The sequence below is a fragment of the Micromesistius poutassou genome (assembly GCF_964030765.1).
Source record: "Micromesistius poutassou genome assembly, chromosome: 19".
Lineage (NCBI taxonomy): Eukaryota > Metazoa > Chordata > Actinopteri > Gadiformes > Gadidae > Micromesistius > Micromesistius poutassou.
Genome location: NC_140289.1, coordinates 14,727,791 through 14,746,068, shown reverse-complemented (window position 1 = coordinate 14,746,068; position 18,278 = coordinate 14,727,791). Strand labels below are relative to the sequence as shown.

Sequence of the window (18,278 nt, the reverse complement as noted above, 5' to 3'; positions counted from 1 at the left end):
GAGTAGATAACACAGAAAACGTAAAGGAATATAAAAATATGATGACGTCCCTGCGTAGAGCGTGCGGATCCGAGCTGGGTCTGATCGGGTGGGACCTCGAGTACATGACCCTCCTTCACATCAGGGAAAATGTTGGGATCCAATCACCTCTCGCTTAAACCAAAAATGATCTCACCTCCTCCCTTCCGATTGGATTGCTATATTAAGAAAACGCCTGTGCTTTATAAAGGAAGGGCAGTAGTTACTGGCAATGTTCAGTGTTCACAACACAGTGCGTCGTCTTTAAAACAGGCCCATTTTGTTTTTCTGAGTATTACATGCTTATACATTGTAATCGAAGAAGAATAAAGTGCTCCCAATGTTATACGCAGGCTATAGTTAGGCTTTAGAAGTTGAAACGCAATGGCAGATATACGGAAGAAGCTGGTGGCGGTGGGAGACGGCGCCTGCGGTAAGACCTGCCTGCTGATCGTGTTCTCCAAGGACGAGTTCCCGGAGGTGTACGTCCCCACGGTGTTCGAGACCTACGTGGCGGACATCGAGGTGGACTCCCAGCAGGTCCAGCTGGCGCTGTGGGACACCGCCGGCCAGGAGGATTACGACCGCCTCCGTCCGCTGTCCTACCCGGACACTGATGTCATCCTCATGTGTTTCTCAGTGGACAGTCCAGACTCCCTGGAGAACATTTCGGAAAAGTGGGTCCCAGAAGTCAAACACTTCTGTCCCAACGTGCCTATCATTTTGGTCGCCAACAAAAAGGATCTACGCAACGACGAGACCGTCAAGTATGAACTGTCGAGGTTAAAACAAGAGCCGGTGAAGGCGGACGATGGACGGGCGATGGCGATGCGCATCGGGGCGTATGACTATCTGGAGTGCTCTGCTAAAACCAAGGATGGGATCTGGGAAGTGTTTGAGACCGCAACCAAGGCATCCTTACAGAAAAAACAAAGACGACCGGGTGGTTGTGTGAACTGCTGCCTTTTGCTGTGAAGGAACATTTGGCTAAAATCTGCTTTTTACCACTGGGGCTGTGGTCAAGATGAAGTGGGACTTGTTATGGTCAAGGCCGCAGTGTGGTCCGTTCAGATTGCCTCTGTTCAACTGTTATTGCTCACACACTCTTATCACATGATGAATGAATGCCTAACATGTGTTGCTTAGTGCGTTTTAAAGGAAAATGATCCTATTATAGGTACTATAAGTACTCTGTTCTAAATATATGAGTAGGCTAAAAACATTTTTGTGTAAGATTTATTTTCGGAATCAACGAAGAAATAACATGAAATGGTTTGAAGGCTGGCCTGTGGTCAGTAAATCGATTGTTTCACTTGCACAATGAGACATTTCATATGCAATCTGCTATGGCTATTATGTCCATAGACATTTCTGCCTCTGGGGATTCAAATCCTTCTGACACGGTGACATAGTGACAAAAGACAGTATTAAAAAAAAGAAGGCATCAGAGGCAGAGTAATGGTGATGGCAATAATCCTTTGAATTTCTGCTTGTTTATAATAAAAAAAACACAAATGCACTGTAAACTAATGGTGGTCCAAGTGTGCTATCTGTGAGCCAATTTACAGATGTAAAGTAAAATGTACATTTGTGTGATTGAGGAAAGGTCTGCCTATACTAAACTGCTAGGATTAAAGGCCAACAGTCTGACAGATCGGCTACTATCACAATAAAAGCAGTTGGCCTAGTATTAAAGAATAAAACATGCGTCATAATGAGAGGACTGCTTAAGCTCATGTCCATATCCTGGAAGTGTGTAGACCTAAGTCTTGGAGTACGAAAACTTGATGAAGCAAACAGCCGACAGGAAGCAAAAAGTGTATAGATAAGGCTTACTATAATTGCAAATTAGCCATGGATATGTAAGATGGAATCCCTTTTTAATGCAGACCATTCATTAGAATATATTGCAGACCATTTCACATTGCAATTGATCTGTAATTAGATTTTTAGAAAGTTCCGCTCAAGTTCAGCCTTACTGTTATTAGAGTGGGAGGGCTTGTTGTAATGTCAATGTTGAACATTAGGGAAAAACATTTATTTATTCATTGATCAAAATGAGATTTGACATTGTTTTTATAACACAAACATCTGCAGGGCAACAAATTGACATTTCAGTTTATTTACTATGGGTATAGATGTGGTGCCAATGACATGCACATTCCTCCTTTTACCTCAGACTCAATAGCAACAGCAATGAATGAACCAGTCACCTTCATCTTATATATAACTATAATGGCTTCAGTCATCAGGGGAAACTACTGTATACTGTATACAATTAAGTTAATAGGAAGTGAAGATTTGAAAGAAGACATCACGAAATTGTCATGAGTCATTTTCATATCTTAAATTTTACCACCTTTCAGATAAAATAGAACAATATATGTATGACGCCAAAATGAAGTAAACATATTGGCAGACTAAAATGTAAATCTGACATAAATATGAAAAGTAAATAAAGGTAGCTAATAATAGTTCCAGACCAGGATTGGTATTGCACAAATATTCTGCAACACATGAACCAGTCCTTTAGCCACCTGGATGTGGTTGGTTCTTTCAAAACCCATACGATGGCAGTATCCACTGATTACCGGTTGCATTCCCAGTCAGGGAGAATTTGTAAAATAAAAAAAAATCCCTGGAATATGATATTGTTGATAAAAAAATAAGTATTTCTTCGGTCATCTGTGTGTCATGCAAGCAGTAGATTTACTTCACACTACTTGACTCCCATATCCAACCAAACCCCAAATGTATTAAAATCCAAGAAATGCCCCATATCATCGTCAACACCTTCCAACTAAAAAAAAAATCAACATTTTGACTACACAGGCGTTTGGACTTAATATTTATAATAATCAATGTTTCTTTTTACAAATATTCTGATGGGATCACTACAATATGTTAACCACTAGAAATGGCATTCTAGTGCCATTTTTTTTTATGTTGACGTGGTTAAATCTTCGACTAGTAGATCACTAATAGTACATTTAATCATTTGAGATTACAACCTCTGTCTCACTACTACCATTGTGTGAAAACAGCATGTGAGAATTATAAGCTTAAAGCCAAAATTGTGATGTTGTGTCGACTGGATATTCTGCCCCGTCGTGAATTATATAATAATAATATATAATAATAAATAATGGATAATTATACACTGGTAATCATATGCAGTACAGTTTCTTTATTAATGAATTTGTACCAGGGAATTCACACCATTTAAGTACAGTATTTTCAACAAGATTACACATTACACAGAAACCAATAAACCAAAAATTAATAGAGACAGCGGGATGGGCATCATGGACAATACTTGTTTGTGGTTGGAAAACCTTTTTATATGTTGCTACATAATAATTTAAGATTCAAATTGTCATGTCTTACTTCTTAAACATAGAAAGATGAAACTCTGGACATGCTATTGAGTAAAACATAACTTGTATGTTGGCAAGTTAGTTGTTTTTAAGCAAACGACGGGAATGGAATGTCAATATCTATCTGTCTGTCACTTACTCGCACATACTGCTCAACTGTTTTTGTATTCATTTTAAGATACTGAATGACATTGTTGTGGAAAGCATTCAACCGTTTTACCATGATGTCAATCCAAGCCTGGATGTCAGCCTGAAGCTGTTCAACAGACATGTCAGCTAAAACATCCTGGCACCTGGTTTTGATAATATTGAAATAGTCCATAACTATTCTTCTGGCCTCAACAATATGCTTGGTGAAATCAGCCAGGACATTGGAGTTCATGGCATCAGCATACACATTAGAAGCCCAAGCAGACACCTTTTCTAGATTTTGAGTGTTAAGGGAATTAAAGAGTTCGTCAGCTTTCTCAACTGAAGCATTAATTAACACTGACACCCTCTTAAGAATGTCTTCTAATTGAATATCCCCCAATTTTTTTATCACTGCAATTACTTGACTCCTGATTCTCTTCATTGCAACTACTAAGTCATCAAGGATTTCATTTCCTTTGACAATGCGACTAGAGCCAGGGAAACTGAATTCAAGCCCTCGGAAATTTTCAAGGGCTGCTGTAAACTTTGTAGCAAATAATTCTGGAACCTTTACAATTACGTCTTCAGCTACTTCTGCAACAAAGGTGGACATTTTACTGTAGATTTCAAGGCCAGACATTTTCTCTGCATATCCTGGCATTTGGAATTTGGTCTCTCTGAGGAATTTAATGGCGGCATCAATGATAATTCTGATGCTCTTTTGATATTCTCTGAGAATCAACATAGTGCTATCTGAGACCCTGCTGGACATTTTAGAAATATCCATATCTTTCAAGTTGTCATAAGACCTCTTTAACATTACTGTACCCTGTCTCTTAACCTCTTCAATCGGACCTGCAAGATTTGAAGCAAGCTCGGTCATTTTGTTGTAGGTCTTACCAATTTGAATAGAGACAATTTCCTGGATTTGAAAGGTTGCAGGCACAGCTGTTTTCAATCTCAGCATCATTTCATAAGGCATCTCTGTGTTCCATGTTGTCTGGACGCTCAGCTTTTCCCAATTCATTACAGACATCTTCATGGCCAAGATTTCAACATCATCGGAGGGTGCAGACTGAAAAAGTAAGAATATGTTAATACAATATCATACTATTGTCAGTATAAGCATGTCAAACATTGGTTAAAAAAACTAACATCTCATCAGTCAGTGAATGGAATGAAACATGACTTACCGGGTAACGGCCGTAGACTCTTCCACTCACTTGTTGTGGAACCTGAGTCCGCAACTGGAATCCAACGAGTCCACTTGATGGGCAGGACATAGAGATGATGATTCCCTCCTGTGGATTTCCAAGGATCTCCTGGTTGATTTCCATTTTGAATACGGGTAGATCAATCTTTGCTGAATTCTTAATGGAAGCATCCACAGCTCCCTCGGTAAAGCTGATCGTGCTGTCATGGTTTCCCTCCACCATTGTGTGCTTTACAGAATACAAAGATGCCAGTTTGATCCCGTTGACTCGGCTCATTATGCTAGTTCCCTCAATTTGTCCATTCAGATCTTCAAGTGTGGAGATTGAGGAGGCATCCAACTTCATGGTAATATCGCCCTGGTTCATGATACTTGCATCAGTTTTAAGTGTGATCAATGGTGACTTCATGGAGAACTCGTATGTCGCATCACTCAGGACCGGGATGAGGATGTCCCTCTGCATTTGAGCAAGAGAGCATTTCAGCTTGGCCTCCAAATCGATGGTCTGCTTAGTTGTTGCCAGGAGCATGCTCAGTCCAGTGTCTTCCCACAGAGAGTAGTCTACCAGTTTGGGGCTTGTCAGACCAAAGAATGGAACATTTATTTCAGGAACTGTAATAGGCTGTTTAAGAACATCAAGATTGGCATCTCCATTGACCCGTGCAAAGATCTGAATTTCCCTCTCACGATTGTCCATTGTAAAGTAATGGGAGTATTTGAATTGATTGAACCTTGCAAGACCTGTCCAACTGGCCTGCTGCGCTTCAGAATTGGCACTGAGTGCCATATCATTCTGGAAATCTGTCTTTCCAATGAGTTTCATGGGGAGGGTTACCTTGACATTGGCCTTGTTCTTGGTGTCAAACATCAGCTCATATGGGGCGACCACAGCCAGGACAGAGTTTGCAAGAGTTCCAGCTACTGGTCCGACCAGCTCAGCATTATAAGAAGCATCCAATGTAATTTTCAGGTCTTCAGTCTTAGCCTGGAATTTCATCACAGCCATACTGTTCTTCATGAAAGGACTATCTGTCTCAACCTTGCCCTCAACGATGATATAGCGAGTAAAGTGGATATCAGCAACAACATTTTCAATCAACTTGAAGAGGTCACTCTTTGTTTCGTCGTTGTAAGTCACCTTGGCAGTGGAGATATCGATCACAGCCTCCATGTCACTCTTGTGTGCTACATCATCTGAGAGATCCTTGAGGGCGTATGTTCCCTGGCCCTTGTTGTTAACACTGACGGTAAGAATTCCATCCTTAAGCTGTGCAATCATTTTCTGGTTAGCAGACGCATCACTGGAGAGGCTGAGGAGTGGCATGTTGACTCCATGTTTGTATGTTGTATCCAGAGTGGCAGACATTTCGCTATCAATGGACAACACTGCGTTGCTGACGAGCTCTGCTTCGTAAGGCTCAGTTGTAGCCTTGGCATTCGTCTTAGCAGAAGCCTGAGCCGACAGGCCATGGAGACTCATTGAGCCCTGGTGGTCAATGGTAAATGCAGTGTGTACTGCCTTGATGTTTTCAGAGAAAGCCAGACGGTTTCTCTCGGGCATGGCCAAATATACACTGGTATCCAAAGTGTAGGCAAGGATGTCAAAAGTGGAAGTTGCCTGTGAGTTAAGGTTCATTGTGAATTCTGGAGTGGCCGCTGTAGTGGTGGTGTTCGCCAGATCAGCAGTGGTCTGGAGTTGGTAGTTAGGTGAGACAATTTTGAACTCTCCAGAGAGTTTTCCAAAGCAAGGAATCCTGGTCATCTCAGAGACTTTGTCCTTCAGTTCCATGGTGAATGTCTCATAATCAAAAGACTTGATCTTTTCAATCATTCTGATGCAATACATGCTGACATCATCCACCATTTGCTTGTAGTCAAAGGCATACATGTCCTTTATCAACTCCTTCACTGGTGCCATTATTTTGTTAAACAAAGGCTGGACATCAATTGCTTTAAGAGCAGCCAATGCAGACTGAATCCTTTCCCTGATCCTGTACTGTTTCATAATTGTGATGGCCTCATCCATGATTTTCTCAATTATCTTTTCAACTTCATAGTTGGACAGGAACTCTTCGATCTTTACATAAATACTATAGATTTTGTTGTCAATGTTGTTTTTCTTGATCCATTCCATTATATCAGCCTTGATTGATTTCAGCATGTTGGTAATTTCCTCAGTTGGGAACTTGTTCATCATGTTGTTCATGTACTGTTCCATCGATTTAACAAAGTCTTTTAGGTCTTGCATGAGCTGCTGGGCATTAATTGTATGTAGGGCATCTTTAAGCTCGCTCATCTTTCCACGAATCTGGGCAGTAATTTCATAGGAGGCATCAATATTCCTCAGCATGTCCAGGCTGTTGTCTACCAGCCTCACAACCAGATTCTTAAATTCTTCAATCGTTTCTGGCAGATACTCTAAAAATGCAATCTGAATGAAGTGGCTATCGCTGCTCTTGTCATAATTCACAGAACCAGAGATGGAGTAGTCATGGTTCTCACTGGCTCCATTGAAGAAGGTTGTGGCGAGGGCTCCCTTCATGGCCATTCCCATTTTTTCAGCTTTGTTGAATGCAGTTAATTCATGATCAAGTGCATGGTTGTTCATTTTAGATGCAATGCTCACTGTGACACTCTGCTGTTTAAGGGACATCATGCTGTTGAACTTGTTGTCCATGTTTGTCTTGTAGCTGGCTCCATTTTGTAGCTCATGAGTGGTTGAAGCTCTGTACTCAAATGACTGAATCATGGAGAGGGGCTCTGCCTTCAGAAGGAACTTGCTGTAGAGCTCACCACTCTGCTGTCCATACAGTTGGATTTCTCCATTTGAATTCAGAATAGCATCAATAGACATGGTGAATGGTGTAGCAATAGATTTCACAGTGCTGTCAAGACGGAGAGACTTAGTATTGATGTTAGCCATGTTGTTGAACTTCATGGTCCAATCAGCAATCTCCATGTCACTGGTATGTGTCATTTGAGAACCCAGGAGTTTACCATTTGTGTTGCACTTGGCAGAAAGGATCATATCAACAAATTTGAATTCATAAGTGTGCCTGAGCTGTTCTTCAGACAACAATCCTGTCGTAATGCCAGTCAGCTCTATTGTGTAGGGCTTTGCTACAAACTGGGCCTCATTCTCAAAGTTCACTTCCAAAATCCTCAGATCATTCTTTACATTGACTGAAGTGGTAAAACTCTCAACGTTAACTGTGATGTCATGCTTGTAGTAGTTTCCGGTATTGAGGATGTTGTCTGTCTTGGAGCTTAATGTCAGAGATCTGAGTGTTAAAGCTAGGGATTGGGTGTTTTCAGTCTTCATCTCACCAAGCGATCCCACCATGTTGTTGGAGAAGGAGCAGCCATCCTTATTCAATCTCAGGTTCAACCTATTCCTGGTGTTGGCATCGAAGACATTGCCCTTGAGTATACTGTTGAGATAGACCTCTGAGCTGAGAGCCTTGGCATCAACACTCAATTCCACTGTATTCTCCATAGCGGCCCCTTTTGTGTTGATGGTCATGGTGGCTCCCGAAGTGTCAACTGTGCCAGCAAAAACGTTCTCAAAGGTCAACTGGTTGCCCTGTGCAGTTGTGGTACAGCTGCTGATTAGGCCTATCGTGTTCAGGCTCATAGTTGCCTTGTGAGAGGCACGGCTTCCAAAGATGTTTAAAGAGGCATCAGTATTGATCTCAATGCTGGAAGGGTTAATTGAACCAGAAAGCAGAGAGTAGACATTGTTCACTGTATCATCAGCCTGATTTTCTACCCTGATAATGGCCCCTTCCCTAGAGGCAGTGAAATCTACCTGGTTACGAATCATTCTCTTATCAGCCATGGTGGCAGAGTTGGACTGGATTGTAAGCTTGGCATCTTGGTAACCAAAGGTAAACTTAGTGGTGTGCTTCAATGGGTCAATGTTTACGTTGGTGTTGGATTCAATCAGGAGTTTCTCATTAGTAAAGGTGGCTGTGGCTTTGTTGAAAACCTCCAGGAACGCAGAATTTACTCTTAGTGTGGCTTCAGTTTTTGCTTCTTTCTTCAAAGGTTCAGCAGAAAAGGTTTGGGAATAGCTGGTGCTGGCTGACACGGATCCAACAGTCAGACTTCCATCCATGTTAGCATCTCCAGTAAGCATATTGGAGGCCAGAGAGCATTGAGAGGTGATGTCCAAAGATGTGTCTAGACCCAGGGGGCTGAAGGCCTTCCCATTGTAGCTGCTAGTAGACAACACTTTGTCTGTGATGGCAATTTTTTCCAAGACCTCAAAACTTGTCTCAATGAATCTGTGCTTCAGAGAGCCACCGACGGTAACCTTGATCGCATCTCGGGGTGTGTCACTAATTTCCGCAGCTCCTTTAAACCAAAACAGAACAACATCAGTACAAATATTGCTATTTTACCCGAAGACATTATCTTTTGCTAGAACATTTGTGAACATATCAAACAAGATCAACTTACCCTCAGATGTGAATGAGAGCAGTTCCATGGGACTGTCAGCGATGACTTTGATCTTAGCCACATAGCTAGGCGACTCTACAGTGTTGTTGCCAGCAGAGATGGTTCCCTCCAAGTTGTAATAGTTGGACTTGACCTTTCCAGACAATTCCATCATTCCCATGAGAGGCAAGGTGAGGTCATAGTCTGAGGGGATGGTGAATGTGGGGATGCTGATCTCCTTGGGAGAAACCTCAAGACCCATCTGAGGCACGGAAATTAGCGGTGTGGTGAGCATGGGAGGGATCCGGAGCTCCTGGGACGTCTTTCCTCCGAGAGGCAGTGCAAGAGTGAAGGACACACGGTCTGTGTTGAACTGGTATCTGACCTGGCTTTCACTAGTAAAAAACAAAAGCAAAATATGTTAGAGCTCATTTTTATATTGTATGCAAAAGTTTAAACTGTATTTATTTATATATCACGTATATGGTTTATATATCACAACTTACAGATTCATGAACAGGTTCTCAGGCATGGTAGGCTTTTCCAGCTCGGCCAGGCTGTTCTTCAGGGTGTGAACATAAGGAACATCGTAGGCGATCTTGTCCATCCAGATATTGCCAGTCTGTTGAAAAAAATGTTTTTGCGTTTAGTTTGTCTACTATGTCTATTAATAATTCCAAAATATACTTTTTTTTTTTTTTTTTGTAAAATGATGAAATACAAAATAATTATTTCTTACCTGAAGAGCCTTGGTGTAAACATGACGTAATTTCATGTCAGTCTTGACCACCTGCTGGTCCAAGACTTCATTCATAAGCAGCTCCATCCAGTCCTGGAGAGCCTCTGTGTAGGGCTGGAGCATCTTGATGTCCGAATTCATGTTCGACATTAGGCTAACCTCAGCCTGATCCTTACCTTCAATCAAAAAATACTATCATTTTAACCACTATCCACAACAACATGAGACTTTGGATGGTTCACAGTCCCAAAAAGTTGACTATATCATACCATATTTGAAGACGACTGCCTGGACAGAGTTGGTAGCTGGGAGCTTGACATCACTCTTGATCTCTAGGACAAGGTCCTCAGAGTTCTTCAGAGTGGCTGTGATCGAAGCGTCAGTCTTCATGGAGGGCACTATCAGCTGCATCTGCAGCATCGCATCGGTCTGGTCCTGAAGTCTGCAATATATACAAAGCCGCAATAAATGGTTTAACTATTTTCCAGCTGAAATAATTTCAACACAGGTGTTACATTTCTCTATAACAAATTGTCAAAAGGTTTTGGACAGACAATTGAGTGCTTGATTGAGGGTGACTTATTGACTTACTTTGCACGGCCAATCAGAGACAACTGGGGGATGTTCTGGTTGGTGATGTCAAAGGTAAGAGATCTGCCTTTTGTGCTGCTGTCCACCATGCCAACTCTGATGCCGGTCTCCACCTCATAATCAGGGATTTGCACAGTGGTGGTGAAGACATTCCTGTTCCTGTTGTATTTCATGTTGACGGAGGCCTCAGTTGACGCAGAGCCTAAAGTCACAAAGGGAAGCAAAATATTTAAAGTTGGTCCGAATTTTTCACTGGACATACATAGAATACATGAGCTAAATATTGATGATCAATGTCAAAAAAATGTATCCATACCCTCTGCTTTTAGGGTCATTTTCAAAGAGTCCACCTGGCGCCCCTTGCCCTCTGTGAGGAGTTTGTAGGCGATGGTGGCAGTGTACTCAGTCACATCCCCGGTAGGTTGGATCTCCACAGCAAACCTACGGAGGGCAAATGCTTAACTTCCATGAACCCATCCATAACAGTAAAACAATCTAACATAACAGCGATCGAAACAACCTTAAAGCAGATTGAGGAGTCAAACATACTTAGTCTCCCCAGTCAGGGGGAAGTAAGGAGCGTTGTTGATGCCGGTGGAGTAACGGGCTGTGGTGCAGTACTTCAGTCCAGAGAAGAAGGGTCTGCACTGCACAACGTCGGTCCTGCCTTCATCGTCGGCTGAGATCACTTCCTCACGGCCGTTGTTCACAAGTAGCACATTATTGCTGTTTCAAAGAGGGAAGAGGAAAATAGGGGTTCTCAATCATCTATTCCTGTACATGTATGTTATAGGTGGGGAATCAAGAGGGGTTTGTAAGCGGTACCTGACGCTGAAGAGCTGGGTGGAGCCTTGTGGGGCGGGGAGAGAGAGCTTGACTTGGTTGTTGTCCATGGTGATCCTGGCGTTCAGAGCGCTCTCATGGTATATGGTTGTGCGCATCACAACATCACTGTCTACAAACTCAGGAACATGAACTTCCATCTTGGTCACCAACTCAATACTCATAGATGGCCTGAAGGACACTTCCTGTTGTACGGAATGAAAACAAACATAATCATTGGAGTTGTAAGACTATGTCTATTACCTGGGCAAGAAGGTTGCAGAAAGAAGAATATTTACCATGTTTGGTGTCATGCTAAGCCCTCCCTTTGCTCCAGGAGCAAATATGCCAGCCATGGAAACCTTCAGGGGGAAGCCGGATCCGGTGGCTATGGAGGCTTTGTTGTCCATGAAGATGTAATGAGCAAAGAACTCGTTGTCTGTGTTGGTAATCAGTTTTTGCATCGTCTGATGTAACAGGGAAAAGGGAAAGTGTTTGTTAAACCAAATGAGCACACTCAAAATAACAGGTAGTACATAAAACAAAGAAGAAGAGGAATAATTACCTCTCTGGGAATGATCTTCATTAAGATTTCGGAGTACATGGCGGCGTACTCAGCGATGCCCTTCAGTTCACTGGCCTTGATGTAGCCTAGCTCCGTGCCCATGATCCTCAGGTAGGCCATGGCCTCAGGGGATTCCTGGGCCTGGAGCTCCTTGACCAGCTTGTTGAAGTTAGCAACAACCTCCTTAACGAGGTTCTCAGGTACCTATGGAGGTCAAAACGGTAATTGAGATTTTAACACAAATACATATAGTTTTACTTACGTTTTTTTTATTATAGGAAATTTATATTCACAAAAATGTATCCCCCAAAAGTATACCTTATTTCCATTATCCTTGGTGAATGGCATTTTGTCTACTGCCCAATAGAGCGCCTTGGAGATGGTGTCAGGGAAGAATCCGTTCTTTCCGAACAGAGCCTCGATAGATGGTTCAAAGCCCTTTCCGTCCATGCCGATCTACAAGCAAGCGACACGATTACACATTGGAACAGTCAGGTAATGTAAAAAACATTTATTACTTGCAGACTTTTCCTGACGTAGCCCATGCGTTTAAGTGTTGCTGTTCGTACCTCCCACATATCCACAGTGTAACCAAAGGCCTCCATCGTAGTTTCCAGCATGACCTCTCTGGGCAGATGGCTGCTGGGGTCGAAGATGATGTTACCCTTAGTGTTGGCCTGCATGGATTTATGTGCCATTCCCAGTTTGTAGTTGCGCGACAGAGTGGTGTAGTCGATATGAGTGGGGACATCAGTGTTCTGGAGGACATCCATAATCCTCTTGGCAAGCCTAAGGGGGAAAAAATATGGAAGGAACCTTAGCAAACACAATAATAATGGTGAAACAATTGCTACACCTGAACTATTATATGTTTGCGTCTTGCCATGTCTGTCCTACACTGCTCTGAGTCACTGGGAAGGGGAACAAAAATGAAATCTGAAAAATAACACTGAACTTCATGTAACATTTGTTCCTGTATACACATGTAGGTATCCTTACCTCTTGGAGTTGCGATCCGTGGAGGACACGATGTTGTAGATGTGAGACGTCACAAAGGCCTTGACCTGCTGGTTCTGTTCCTGCTTGAACAACTTCTTGACCATCTCCAGGTCACTGGTCTTGGGATTCCTCATCAGTATCAGGTAGGCGGCCAGGCGCTTCTGCACTGCACCCTTGGCGTATGTGGCGACCCTCTGGAGGTTGGCACGCACCTGTACGGTAACACAGAAGCACAGCGCTGATCCACCTGTGTCCCCTAGTGACTTGAGATGCAAGAGGACTTCTGTGTGTATAACCTCAGCAAGACATATCAGGATGACGACAAGTGAGTTCTATTTACCTGTGACATTTTTTAATTGTAATATTCCCTAGTGATACATTTTTACTGTAATACTCTCACATAGCCATATCCAGTAGCACCAAGCATAGTTTAGAGGTAATTTCCCCTCCTAATCGCCAGAGGGCAGCACTAAACACATTTGACAAAGTTACTAAACATTTACACTAGGGGCAGCAACGGACACACAGAGGAAGTGATAAAACCATAGAAGAACACCTGAGATACATAAACTCAGACTCCGCCTTTTGAGGACAGAATCTCTTGGGCGGCGTATTGTGTAGATATTAAGCTTAGAGACGCTCCACGCGTGTTATGTACGATCCCTCTCCTTTTGTTTCATAGACGATAGACAATAGACCAATAACCTTAACCAAATAAAGTGAGTTAAAAGCGATCCTGTCTCGGCGGCCTTTCCTGGACCAAAATCCACAACATACCTCATCAGTGAGCTGCATGCGTCTGAAAGCCTGGATGGCGGCCAGCTGAACGGACAAGGTGGTGGCAGGCTGTCTCATGCACTTGAGCAGGGTGCTTTTAATAGAGGGATCTGCGGCTTCCATGGCCTCTCCCATATTACCAACAACCTAGAAATTGTGTAAGGAAATTAAACAAATGAACAATGCATATTATTTTAATAATAAAATGAAGCTTATCATTTTACAATACGTTTTAATGGAATGATAGGATTTAGGAAAAGCAAATGGCGACCTACCCTCAAGGTCAGGTAAGTGAGATCTTTTTCCCCAGGGCAGTCTGTGCTCAAAAGGGATGCGATGAACTCGGCCACAGCAGTGATAGCAGGAGTGACCTGCTTGTCAGCCTGGTATTGTCTGGAAGCGACAGACAAATAATAAGATATAACAACCTGCAATTCTCTCATTCTCTTTTTTTGGATTTTTTTTGAAGTTATGAGATTCTTTAGTTTTGTTCACTTACTTCCTGACCACATTGCTGAGGGCGAACATGATGGGTTTGCTCTGCTTGTACTGAGCCATGAGCAGCATATCCTTGAGCAGCAGGGCAGAGGGGCTGGGCAGCAGGCCCATGGCGTAGACGACGGCATCCACCTCGATGGCCTCGGGCTCGAAGGTCCTCAGGATGGACAGGATGGCACTGGTACACTCGGGTGTACCGCACTGGGCCAGGGCCTGCCATGTCAGGCTGCTGGACAGCTCCATCATCTCGGGTGTGCTGGTGGTCAGGACCTCGTCGTTCAGGCCCCGCAGCTCGGTGACGAGCTTGTGGAAGATGCTGGCGCGTCGCTGGCCTTCCGTCTCCTGGGCCAGAGTGCTCAGTTCCCTCAGGCTGGCGAGGACGGCCTCCTTGTCCTGGATGATGGCCCTGTCCTCTGTGGCTTCCATGTGCAATGAGCGGAGGTTGTTGGCGTCTTTCAGAGAGGGAGGGGATAGAAGAGGTAAGACAATGGCCACAGGGAGATTTCAGCATTGTGTGTGTTTTAGTACAGTGTGCTCTCTAAAGCCTTTCTACTCACTGTAGTTGAAGATCCTGTCGTTGATCTTGTTGCTTTCCCTCAGGGACAAGGTCTGGCTCACCGTGGTGGACATCCCGTACTCATTTCTGTTGATTGTAATAGGCGGTCGATATTTCAGCAAATTAAACATAATAGTACCTCAAAATAATTCCCAAACTGTTTGGATTGGACTGTATGTTGACGTCATTGTTCACGTCAACATACACGTGAACAGCAACACGTCCAACCATAATACAGGACAGAGAATCAATAGAGCAGAGCTGTGTTGTTGTTCAAAACTTACTGGCTAGAGAAAGGCAGGAAGAGATGTTTCTCAGTGCAGACTGCGGATACCATGTGTTTTTTGCTGGCATCGAACTTGTAGTTGCAGGTCTGAGTGCTGCCAATCAACTTGCTCAGAGGGTAGTGCTGAGGGTAAGAGGGGGACATTTAATGTTTGGATCAATTTGGGGAAAAATGAAGAGCACTACGTGACACTCTGAAAGAGAGTTAGAGTTAAATGCATAAAAGAAACATGGGTAAATATCAAATACCTAATGTACACAAATACAATACTGCAAGCAGATTATCTCTTATATAATGTTAACAAGCATTATGACAGCCATTAATTTGTGATTAAATGCTATGCAAATAAAAATAACTTGAAAACAACTAAAGTCATAACAGGTTTGTGAAAAAAACAATCAACTATTTGATCCAAATGAACCCTCCTTACCATGCCTGAGACCAGGGCCAGGGGGCTGGTGGGCTGTCTCTGGGGAGAGGCGCTGTTGCATTTGGACAGGTCCCGGGTTACGGTGACATCAGTGGCCTCTCCTGAGTTGACGGTGAAGTCTGTGGCACATTCTCCATGCACGGTGGTCTGGGGGGAACAACAGGAATGGATTAATGTGAGAACATGAAAGACAGATGAAAGAAATGAATTGCTAATCACTTGGCTTTGGTTATTTGTATATTATTATTATTAATTATTATTGTCAGTAGTACTGTTGTCTGTAGTAGTAGTTGTAGTCATTGAAATATAGTAAAAGATATCTATTAATAATTATTCATAATAATATTCGTTCAGTATTAGCAACATTGGGTGCTTTTGTTAAAGGCGATTACAGTTAAAAGATAATCCACACTTAATGGGATTATTTGGCCTATTGAACTCTGTTATGACAGCACCGTGGATGTCATTATAGAGATAAGCATGTGGTGGACTTTGACCAGCATGTGGACTGTCTTTGTGAGAACATGATGTTACAGGATGCTATTTACCACCTGCGTTTGGGGCTGCTTATCTTGCCATTACGCAAATTGTTTATCTGGGTCTAAAAAACAACAGATCGTACTCCCAAACCTGGATTTTATGTTTTGAAAATCCAGACAGCTTCACACAAGCACACACGTAGAAACACACACATTAAAGTCCTACCATTCCTCGGCTCTTGTCCTCCTCCATGGCAGGCACCATCAGGGCAGAGACGACCCCCCTCTTGGCGTTCAGGATGCTCTTGGGTTCTCCCTCCTCAGGGAACAGGGAGACTGCGTTCTCACTGTCCACCGTGAACATTAGGGCGTTCCTGGGATAAAGGAAAGGGTTAACTGACCCAATCTGCATTACATTTGCGTCCAAAGATAAAAATATTTTTAGTTCACGTTCATGATTTTTTTAGCGGTCTGATTTATTTGTGCTTTCATTTATTTACATAACACATTTCATGAATAAATGCATTACTTAATATAGGAGCATCTTCAAATCAATATCTGGATCACCACTATGTAACACACATGGATTCAAACAAATGCCGGTTCTCTTACTTTGCCATGGCAGCTTTGAAGGCCTCAGAACCAGCAGCGGGTCCGAACACCGGGGTGCCTTGCTCATCAACGCCGGTGACCTCGGTCAGAGAGCAGTCCGTGGTGCGCAGGATGAAGCTACACGTCTGGGGTACCTCCACCTGGACCTGTGCAACAGATGTGAGGAGGCATGTAGGTACGCTGTCTCTCTCCAGACACTGAGGGGGAATGGTTTGTGTTGGCGGGAGAGGGCCAGGAGTTTGGCGCCTACCTTGCAGGAGACTTTGGGGCCGTTCTGGAGAGGAGTCGCTCCCTTGACGCCATTGAGTGTTTCCACCTCATAGTCGTACACGAACCTCCTGAAGTTCTTGAATCTTTTGGCCACTAAAAAGTTGGAAGCATATTTATTTTAATTAAAAGGTGGATCTGTTTGATGAGGTCAGATTTTAAATATTTACAATCCTATGCCACGAAGAAAGGACGCGTGGACCATGGTACAGCTTTAAATTGCTAATCAACAGTTAGGGTTGACTCAGGTATCAAAAGGTTCTGATAATGATGGTGATGTCATCATAACGGGGTCAACGGGCAGGGCGCAGCTGCTGATGAAGTCAATCTGAACTAAGATGACTTCAGGGAATAGAAACCGTCTCGTCTTTTCAATCCCAAAACTAACTACTTTAATCAACATTACACAACTATGCTATTGTATTCCTTATGTTGCTGATGACTTTGTAAAACTTACAAAAACATGTTGAAGATGATCCATCAAGATTTCCTGCTTCTTGTTCTGTAAAATGTTAAAAAAGAAGAATGCTTGCAAATTTGGAAAGCAAGGAAACAATGAATCCTTACATACATGGTATGAACATACCATCATTACACATAAAATGGTATTTAAATCACAGTCTGCGTTCACATATCCCAAACATTTTGTTTATCAGAAATATACGTAATATTATACTTAAGAAATCCTAAAGAACAACAATGGAATTCCTATTTGGGCAAAATTGTTTTAATCATGAAAATTAAACGTAAAAATCGAAAATGTTATTCCCTGGAGAAGTACACATTATTCTTCATTGAATTATTTAAAAAGCCATTCCAAGTTAAATCAACCCACATATTCAATTTCACAAAAAACATTAAAATAATCTCTTCAGTCCTCAATCTACCAATGATTTAGTATTGGCGTTGTAGACCTCACTCATTTAGTTTCTCTTCAAAAGGTACTTACGGGCCAATGCATAGGTTCCCAGCAAGGTCCAAAGGAATATCTTAATACCCCCCATGATGGGTTTAGAAGGAGCTCTTTGAGGTCCTACAGGGTAAGGGAGTCCTCTTGTTTCCGTTAAGACTAATCTCTGTGCTTTGTCTCTGCGTCTTTTATACTTCTCCCACCTTACAGCATGAGTTGCAGCAACGGTGCTGCCCTGGTCCAAAGTCTAAGCCGTCCTTGTGGCAGGCCAAAGGTAAAAGCATTTCACAAAGACTTATCTGTCAGCACTCGGGGTAATGAGGCTGATTGCATCAAATTAAAGAACAGTTTCAAAACCATGGGGTTGATTATTTCAGGTTCAGAGTATTTTTCCACACTGGGGTTTCTATGGATGCTGAAATAGATTTGTAACTCTGGGATTAGAATTGTTTAAGATATCTCTGTATCAAACACTTGAAGGAGATCACCCATCTAGAGATGGGACTCACGTCATAATGTAATGGATCACTTTGAACCCTAGGCCTGAAACACAACAACTCAACAAAA

The 18,278-nt window shown here is 42.7% G+C and overlaps 1 protein-coding gene and 1 pseudogene across 2 annotated transcripts; one reads left to right on the top strand and one right to left on the bottom strand.

Moving 5' to 3' along the window:
* The first annotated feature begins 265 nt into the window (after positions 1–265).
* LOC311363821 (rho-related GTP-binding protein RhoB pseudogene) lies at positions 266–1,648 on the top strand (annotated as a pseudogene). Its single transcript has one exon. The product of its transcript is annotated as a rho-related GTP-binding protein RhoB pseudogene (transcript).
* A 1,537-nt stretch (positions 1,649–3,185) lies between these two features.
* Positions 3,186–17,932, bottom strand: LOC311364088 (apolipoprotein B-100-like). Its single transcript, XM_084484100.1, has 26 exons — positions 17,751–17,932; positions 17,259–17,303; positions 16,785–16,897; positions 16,535–16,680; positions 16,149–16,296; positions 15,444–15,590; positions 15,012–15,136; positions 14,729–14,814; positions 14,173–14,623; positions 13,949–14,066; positions 13,674–13,820; positions 12,897–13,108; positions 12,467–12,686; positions 12,216–12,353; positions 11,898–12,101; positions 11,632–11,799; positions 11,336–11,538; positions 11,060–11,236; positions 10,827–10,951; positions 10,511–10,712; positions 10,189–10,361; positions 9,920–10,095; positions 9,687–9,802; positions 9,202–9,575; positions 4,721–9,096; positions 3,186–4,602 (listed from the first exon to the last, which is right to left on the bottom strand). The coding sequence occupies exons 1-26, from the start codon at positions 17,803–17,805 to the stop codon at positions 3,484–3,486; spliced, it is 9,564 nt and encodes a 3,187-aa protein (XP_084340226.1). The 5' UTR covers positions 17,806–17,932; the 3' UTR covers positions 3,186–3,483.
* Between the last annotated feature and the right edge of the window lie 346 nt (positions 17,933–18,278).